Raw genomic sequence first — 9,147 nt, 5'->3', positions numbered from 1 at the left:
CCGGGGCGGCTCCCCAGCCAGTAACCTGCGTGGGGTCATGCAGTGCCTGACAGCTATGAGCGCGTTCACACCCCCGGGTGTTTTCACGCAGCGCGTTCACACCCCCGGGTGTTTTCACGCGGCTGCGTTCACATTTCCACAACAGACAACCCCGTCGCGTTACTGATCTGGCCCTGGACCAGCCTGTGTGTCCTTTACTGCGGTGCCAGCGCATGCTAAAAGCACCCCCCACCTCCCCTGTCACAGCACACGCTGCATGCTGGCTGCTCTGCAGGTACCAGCACTGACCATGCAGCCCAACAGCCTCTTCCTCGCACTCCTCGCTCGACACCATTTTCTGTGGCTAACAAACACTACTGAGGGTGCTGGCTGTCCCCCTGCACCACCTGATCCAAGGTCCATCTGCCTGTGACACCACACCGCACATCCAACCTGCAGTCCACCCTGTCAGATGGATGGGAAGAAAGATCTGCTGGCCAGAGCACAGAGAAGCCGACAGGAGGCTTAAGGTCACTACTAAGCTTTTCAGGACTCTTGTTCTCCCCATAAACTACATCACAAGTACACAGCAAGCCCTTCCTCCTCCTCTTTACCGAGCCACTGCAAGTGGAACAAGTGTTTCAAGTAGCATCTATGACTGAAAAGCTTTCAGGTGTGAACAAACGCCACCAAGGCATAAAACCGCAATCACAGGTAACTCGCATCACAGAATGATGAGCCAAGGAAGCTGAGGGTACCAAAGCTGGGAAGGATAATAACAAAGCAAGTCACCCCTTTCCTTGAAAATGTTTTATTTGTTACTAAAGAGGCTGCAAACAAAAGCGATTCTGCAGTTCAGAATACCAAACACTACCCATAGCACAGAACGAGGAAAGAGTTTTCAGAGAAAACCATTGCACTAGACCCAGATCTACTCAGATATTGCAACGGGGCTGGAGAGCAGAGCCGAGGATGGCAAACCCCCCTTCCCCTGCCGCTGGCTGCTGCAGCTTTCGGCCCCGCTCCGGCTCCCCTGCACTGGTTTGTGCAGCGTGCCCTTCCCTGCAGTCGGAGGGGGCTGGTTATCATTGGCACACTCACTCTCAGGCACCAAAAACAACAGAGGGAGGGACCCCACCGGTCACCTCCCGCCTTGGTTCCGCCAGGGCAGGCCCGCTGGCAGCACTTTTGCATTAATGTTGCATTTGTTTTGGGATAAAACAGGCTGCGAGTACCAAGTACAGGCAACCTGGTGTAACTATAATCACTTAGAAAACATGGACAGAATAAAAAGCTGTGGAGACCCACCCAGCCCTGGCTGCAGAAGCACCAGGGATTTGACAACAGCGGCCAACGCTGAGCCGTGAGTGGAGCCCCAGCCCCAGAGTGGGCACAGACAGGCGCAGGGCTGCTGTATCCAGCACGCTGCAGCTGCTCACACCAAGGGACAGGTTTGGCCACTGGGATACAAGTGACTTACAGTCACCTTCTGGCTGTTGCTGAAGAACTGATCCCTAAAAGAGCTCACTGATGTGCTCACAGCTACCTACCCCCAGTCTAGGGAGAGTGGGCACAGACAGGCGCAGGGCTGCTGTATCCAGCACGCTGCAGCTGCTCACACCAAGGGACAGGTTTGGCCACTGGGATACAAGTGACTTACAGTCACCTTCTGGCTGTTGCTGAAGAACTGATCCCTAAACTGATGTGCTCACAGCTACCTACCCCAGTCTAGGAAAGTCCTTACCAGTGACAGCAGGAGGAACTGGTTTCAAAAAGCAGATTACTGCAAGAGACATTGATGATTTACAGAAAAATCCAGCCATTAAAAACAATTGTCCTTACTAGAAATTCCACAGGGGAAAAGTTGTATTTCCGTTCTCATGAAGAGAAAAACGACAGAGCTATTCACAGCAGAAACAGCACAGCCCCGTCTGCCATGAAACACGACTGAGCTCCCCTGTGATTGTGTCGCTGATTTTGCCTGGAAAAGGCTGCTACAAAAAGGTCATCAATAGTCACACTTACTTCAGCCACTCAGGCGTGGAATTGCTACCGAAATAACCGTGTGTTTGAGGGGTTCTGAGAGCAGCAATGGACTCGCTTCTGCTGAGCACTGAGCTCAAACAGGTTCCACAAGAATCCTGAACTTTCTAGACTTTGGGCTGGCTTGTTTCTTACTGACAGTCTGCCTCACTGCCAGAGGTCCTCGACCTGCTCCTGCCCTCACAGTTCTCAGCCTAATAGAAGTGGTGGGTCTTAACTGAGCTGACAATGGGCACTGACACCTTTGCCATGCCTAGTTGCCATGAAGCTGCCATCTCCAAGAACTTCCAAGGTGGGACTGGGGAAATAAGGCAAATACAGGAGAACTTGGAAGTCTCAGAAACAATATGAATTCAGAGTTCCTTTGCTACAGCAGAGCAGAAATACGTTTGGTTAAGAGAAGAAATCTTTTTCTGAGACTGCACTGGCCCAGAGCAGTTGGTCACAGGCTACTACGATGTTCATATTGGCTTGTACAGCAAAGTGGTCACATATTTCTTCTTGTAACGATGGGTAGCACTAAGCACCATCACTCCATCCTACAGGAGACGGAAAACAAGTGAGCGTTTTACATGGTTATCTAAAAGCTGCAAGAATGAATGACGTGCCCTGGCCTCTCACCTTGATAGAAAGTGCATAGAGGTGGTTCAACATGACGTGGTTGGGTTCAGGGAGCAGAGCAGGATCGCACTAGAGAAGAGAGGAAGTGAGACAGTGTGAAACCAGCAGAACTCCCAGTTCACTCCCCAGAGCTGATGGGTGATAAACAGTGTCTGTAACCAGCTGTACCCGCAAACACAGCACGCTGCTGCTTGTGCTGAGCCCAGCCACAAACACAGGCAAAGCCGGAACACGCCAAGAGCCCTTCAGGGCAAAGCCTTCTGCATCCTCAGTGCTGTCGGGAAACAGACGTCAGCTATTTTTTATGTGCTCCTAACATTTTACCGGACTTGCGGTGGGAAGATTAGGGCTTCTGGGAGCAAACAGCAGCCTAGTGTTCTTTTCAGTTTTGAAGAGAGTCAAGTAGAAAAATGAACTTGCTTCAGATGGATCCATCTAGACATACATAGTATGCCCACCAACATGACAACCATTCTAAGGTTTCTCTTACTCGTCCCCTGCCTGTACAAAGATTTTCCCCCTCAAGGCCATCCAGCAAAACAAACAGAAGTACTCACAGAAATGCCTGTGTCCTTATTCAGGATGACCTGCAACAGGTGGGGGGGGAGAATAGGGGGCGATTTAAAGCGTTCCTCTGCCTTACAGATGTAGGGCTCCTGGTGGTACGGTCCTGGGGGTGAACTTGACAACTCTGCCAGAGAGATGGTACACATTTATTCACAGTCTGTAAGAATACCTGCTCTTTACAGGCACATTTTTCTGGTACTCCAAGCCAGTTTCCACATCCAGAAAAATGCGTCCAAAAGAAATCAGTGGCATTTAAGTACAAGAACTGCAGCAGCTGAAGCAGAGCCAGAGGATCAGTCACTGCCCATGAAACCATGTAAGATGTCCAAAGCCTGTCTGAGTTGAGCCTAACTGCGAAGGGAGAGTGGGAGACAGAGTTCTACTGCACTGTCACCCCCGCCCAGCCCTTCTCCAGCAAACACTTAACGGTGAACACCGCTCTGCAACATTACCTCCAAGAGGAGCACCAAGAACACGGTACACGTATGTAAAAGGTGGGGACAGGATAACAGAAAGGGCTCTTCAGAGACTAAAGCAATATAATCAAAGGTTGTTACAGCACATGGAGGAGGAAGTGTCTACTAGAAGCTCCCGGCTTCTACAGCGTCCAAGTCTCCAAAAAGGCTTTCTCCAGGAGAAAGCTGCATGGCGCAAAAACAAAAAAACCAAACACACCTTCTGCCCCCAACTGGAAGGGCAAGTCTTCTGATGGAACACCGAAGGTACTATTTCAACCGTGATCTCCAGCCCTACAAAGGTGGCACAGCTGATCTCAAGGATGACTCAAGCTAAATCTTAACTCTCTTCTGTTACACTAGAATACAAAACTTGAGGCAAAAATATCATTTTTGTATTATTCTAAGATAAAGATAATTTATACTAAACTGAAAGGATATGACATGTTCCTGAGCCTGTATTAGCAGTACTGAGATACATCTAATTTCTACCTCTTAATGTGCAACTTCTGACCTCCTCAGCAGAGAAAGATGGTACCAGCAGCAGCGCGGGCTGTCGGCACTGGTTTTACATTGTAAGGCAGAGACTGATCCACCAGTGAGTGAGCCCAAACCACCCGTTTCACGTTGCAGAGGCAAACAAACAGCTATTAAGCACCCAAGACTTGCTCCTCGTCAGATCTACAGTGACCTGTGTGGCTCTGTCAGAGGCTTCCTCCTTTAGGCACTTCACATGCCTCCTTTGTGCATTTGTGATTCCTGCACAAGTCCACAGGGCCTGACAACAGTGGCGATTAATCTGTGCTGGAGCTTTACTCTAGATGAAAAGGAAGGTACGATTTTTAATAGCTCTAAAAAGCATGATATAAAAGTACCAGTAAGCTCATACCAGACATGTCTGAACATTTCTGGGAATCCACCATCAAAGCATCGAATACTTCAAAGTCAGTTTTCTTCACCTGTATGATGTTGTTGATGGTACCTAGCTGGCTGGTTACTACTGGCTGGGAAGAAAGAAGACACACGAGTCAGAATAAAAAAGCTGTCAGGACCATTAGATTCTCTAAACTACACATCAGCACTACTAAGAACAGATATACTGCTTTTAAAATACACTCGTACGAGGTACGGAAAGAGCTCACCGTTGCTCAGTCAGTGTTGGGTTAAGAACAAATGCTGGATTCAGGACTGAGGGGGATGTGTGTCAGCTGAACCTGCTACATGCACAGCACCTGGTAAATCCTTGGGCTACAGGTAATGGGGGGATCGGGTTTGGGTAAAGTTACCACCGACAACACAAGCAGCTAAGCTCTACTTCTAGCTTCTACAGGTCTTTCAGAGCCAGGCTAAGATCTGCATAGCCTCATGGTGGACAGAGTAGAGTTGGTATCACTGGTTTACTACCTAAGCTAAGACTGGAAACTAAGGCTGAGGGTTCGAAGAGCTAAATTTACTGCAAGATAAATTCTGTGAGGTTCTGCAAGGTTTGCCAAGATGGGAAGACAACTGGAACCAGCAGCTATGAATGATTAGATCTGAAGCAGGTGGGGACTGCTGGGCAGGCCAGGGTTAGAGCTCCTTTTACAGTAGAGGAGGAAGAAAAGGCCTGGCAGGTTTTGGCACCCGTTGACCTTGTCACCGTTTGCTAGAAAACCTGTTCTTTGAGGCTATCAGTCTGATGCCACCATCTTGGCCAGCAAGGGATCCGAAATCCCAGCTCAACAGCCAGTTTTTGTTGTTAACCTCCCCTCAGAACAGGCCAGCTGTTGTTAGAGAAACCAGGCAGTTTCTCCTCTTCAGATGCCTCCATGAATACGCACAGGGGCTTGAAGAAAACGTTACCTCTGAAGGATCGTGTGTCCACTGCCCATCCACAAAGAACTTGTACTGGTGTTCTCCTTCCGGCAGGTCCAGGATTGCCACAAAGTTATTGTGACTGGAATTAAAGACAAACAATCAGCCCTGAAACCCTCTGAGCAGTGCATCGGTCTATAAGCTGTGACAAATGCTGTAACACAGACTACAAGCCACCCTAACGTGCCAAAATTTAAAAAGGTCGTGCCACGTTTAAGAGAATCTCGATAAAGAAACAACCTAAGGTTAATGACAATTTCCTCTATGACATTCAAAATTAGCATCCGTGTATCCATTTTATCTGCGAGACCCCTGTTGATGGAACAAGATCAGCTTACTCCCATTTCCTGGACTTTCAGGATTTGCCACCATTAACTGCATTTCACAGATGCCCATGAAATGAAAGAACAGTGACAAGGAGACGAAAGCAGCAACTCGATACTTCTGAGTTACTCTGTGTCTAAATAGCTGCTGCTCAGTAATTTCGTTACTCCTGTGCTCCGGACTTTAGGATCCTTCAGAGGTCTTTACCAGCACCTTCAAGAAGCTGAGAAACAGTTGATGCTGTGTGAACAACTCTAACAGGCCACTTAATGCCCAGATCTCCCTTTACTTCCTCTCAAGTGAGGAGCGCAAGTGTACCGCCACAGAGCTGGATCTGAAACTTCACTTTGGAATAACGAACTCTTCTACTTGAGCATATTTGATTCAGTGATGTGATTTTATCCAGGGTCCTAGGAGGTCTAACCATTTCCTTTCCCAAGACACCTAACTTGACAAGAGGCAAACTTTTCTTTTTAATGGTAAATAGCCATTTTTGTCCTTTTTCCAGATTCGTTTCACGATTTCCCATCTCCCAGGTCCAGGATATGACAGTAATACTGATGTTCCCCTAGCCTTTTTCTAGATCCTGTCTTCACATTGTTCATGCACAGAACAATCCTCCCATACCATTTCCTCAGGCCACCATGCTCCTCCCTCAAATTTCCAAAGAACTTAAGACACTTCTGCAACAATGACAATGCAGGCAGACGCTCACTGAGATGAGAAACCAGATGCTGGCAAAAGACCAAGCTTTCCTGAACATGTCACTGCTGACAGACAACATCAACAGCTCACATCAACAGCTAAATTCAGGCATCCTACCACCCATTAAGGTTTAAGCTTTTAAAAAAACATTGGTTTAAATCAAATACTTACTCGGATGCAGCATTAAGCAGAGCTCCAGAGCTCTCTAGCAGGAAAAAGCACTCGGTAACTTAGTAGAGATTTTCTTTTCTCATTCATGTAGTTTACTAGCAGGTATCCCAGGCTCAGAGTGTCCTAAGCAGAATCTGGACCCTTTGAGCTGGGCAAAAGCCAATGATGTGGCAAGAAAGTGCATGTGCCATCAGAGACAATCTCCTTAAAACCTGCTTCAGCTCACACACCCCAACTCCACCCCAGGCAGCAGACTCTGCTCAAGGATTGTTCCAGGTCATTCATGCATGGTCCCTAGTGAACAAACCACTCCTCCAGAACTGACAGACAGCTCAACTCCCACCCTGGGCTGTCCTAGAAACAAAGTCAGATTCTCATCAAGGGCTTGAGAAGTGGAACAGTGGTGAATCAACCAACCACCCCTCTCCCTGCACTAAGCATTCCCAGTCCGGGGGAAATATCACCAATACAGCAGCAGCAGTTTATTACCTCCTTGTCAGAGGAATTTTACTCCAGTTGTTGAAGGACCCAGATAAATAAACCTCTTTTCCTCCTCCGGTCCAGCGAAAGACTGTTGGTCGAGCTTGAGTGGGGGTTTTATCATTCACTTCCAGATCTTGTTGCCAAGCTAGGAATTCTTCTTTCTCCAACGGAGCCTACAAGCACAACGTCTTAATAAAAAGGAATTCTCCCTCGGCAGACTTAGACAACCTATGTTCTTCTGAAGATATTTTTTGTGTTCAGACACAATTTTCTAAGGTACAAGACTACACGTGGTTTTTGTCAGCTGGAGAGCAGAATCTGTGCATTTCTAGATGCTGTTCAAAAATTCATTTGCACAAATTCTGCAAAGATGTTAAAGCCTTCCAAATCTGCAGCAAGAGTGGAAGGCAGAATAATCTCCCTCCCTCCAGCCTAAATTAAGTGAAAAAGGAATGACTGAGCTCACAAGAGTTTTCAAAATACACAGATATAAGAAGAGGAAGAAAAGTAATTAAGAATAAATAAACCTAAGAGGATTTAGATTATCACAGAAAGATTATGAGTTGTCTACAGGAAACAGTTCTGTCCAACAGTCAAAATACAAGCGTCATTTTCTGTTAGATATTCATAGACAGCAAGACATTTCTAACAATTCATCTAGTACTGAGCAAAAACCGAGTTAACAGTTCTTTTAATATGGAAAATAATAGACAAAACGTCACTGACTGCAAGAGCACTAAGGATCGGAAGGAAGCTGAGGCACTTAACCTTGAACAGGAGAAGAGCTTTAAGCCACTAATATTTTTCTACAATTAATTCTTGCTGGGAACTGTGACGTTATACCTGTTATACGTTTGAACATCAGTGCAGCACGTCTCCTCAGTGTGGGAAGCAAGGAAGACAGTCAGGTACGTGTCTAAGCTCAATGACAGAACTACGGCAGGGTGGTACCAGCACCCCAGCTGGGCAGCATTCCCAAGCTGGTACTGTCAGAAGACAAGAACAACCCAGCCATACCTTCATTTCCTCTGAATGGAACAAGTCTGCATCTTCGGGACTGTCCATTAAGATTTTTGGTCTATCACCCTCTTTCGGACTGATGGCTCCTCCTGAGCTGTCCCCTCGGGATGCCTTATGCCCATGACGCTCCAGTCCAGCTCGCTCGCTGCTCGTGTTCCCCATTTTTAAGGGCCTACAGCAGCAGGAAAAGTGAGATCAGCGCACATACTTCTGAAGCCAGAACAGCAGGCAGGAAAGCAGGTTCATCAGTAGACCTGGGTGCCGTTTCTGAGTTAGAGAGCCTAAGAAAATTAAGCAACCCACAACACCAGTCTGAAAGTTACACCACGCTCAGAACACACCGCTTCCTCCTGCTCCACGGCCCATGTGGCCACATCCGCAGAGGTAAAGGGATGACACTGGATGCACATGTCACATCTTATCTGAAAGATGGCTTACAGGTGAAGAGCAGCAACTTAGCAGTGGCCAAGGGGGCTGTGTGGGACTGTTCAAACATGGCCTTGGAACTGTACAAACATGGGCTTAGAGCCAAGCAAACAGGCCTCTACAGAGGTCCAGCAGGGTACAGATACAGGTATGAGATGTTACCCTGTTGTCTGTAAGTTCAAATTACAGACACTACCCAACTTTCAGCTGTACAGAGCTCAGCTCAGTCACAATCTGAAACCAGTTGCAGTGTACACGACCTAAGTAAATGAGCAACTAAACAAATAATTAATTTAACTAGCATAATAAAAAATAAGCATAAATGCAAACGTTAACGGGCTATGTAAAACTGTAACAGCTTTAAGCATTCTAGATCTAGACTGATTCTGTAAAACGGACTTTTGAGCCGGCCTGAATGAAACTGAACAGCCACGGAAGCTCTCCTCATCAAACACACCTCTGTATCTCCTCTACTGAGCCGATTCATGCCCCGACGTGG

At 47.3% G+C, this 9,147-nt stretch overlaps 1 protein-coding gene across 2 annotated transcripts; it reads right to left on the bottom strand.

The window, feature by feature from the left end:
• Positions 1 to 2,323: 2,323 nt before the first annotated feature.
• On the bottom strand, positions 2,324 to 8,398 carry PRKAB1 (protein kinase, AMP-activated, beta 1 non-catalytic subunit). Of its 2 annotated transcripts, none has more exons than XM_010134989.1 (7): positions 8,220 to 8,398; positions 7,209 to 7,375; positions 5,508 to 5,601; positions 4,555 to 4,669; positions 3,201 to 3,334; positions 2,644 to 2,712; positions 2,324 to 2,561 (listed from the first exon to the last, which is right to left on the bottom strand). In XM_010134989.1, the coding sequence occupies exons 1-7, from the start codon at positions 8,382 to 8,384 to the stop codon at positions 2,484 to 2,486; spliced, it is 822 nt and encodes a 273-aa protein (XP_010133291.1). In that variant the 5' UTR covers positions 8,385 to 8,398; the 3' UTR covers positions 2,324 to 2,483. The 2 variants fall into 2 exon arrangements, with proteins under 2 accessions (XP_010133291.1, XP_010133290.1); XM_010134988.1 differs by having other exon boundaries at positions 2,484 to 2,561; positions 4,549 to 4,669; positions 8,220 to 8,384.
• Positions 8,399 to 9,147: the final 749 nt, after the last annotated feature.

The sequence above is a fragment of the Buceros rhinoceros genome, unplaced genomic scaffold (genome assembly GCF_000710305.1).
Source record: "Buceros rhinoceros silvestris isolate BGI_N320 unplaced genomic scaffold, ASM71030v1 scaffold9324, whole genome shotgun sequence".
Classification (NCBI taxonomy): Eukaryota; Metazoa; Chordata; class Aves; order Bucerotiformes; family Bucerotidae; genus Buceros; species Buceros rhinoceros.
Note: the sequence above shows the minus strand (reverse complement) of the source record. Positions and strands in the feature narration are given on the sequence as shown.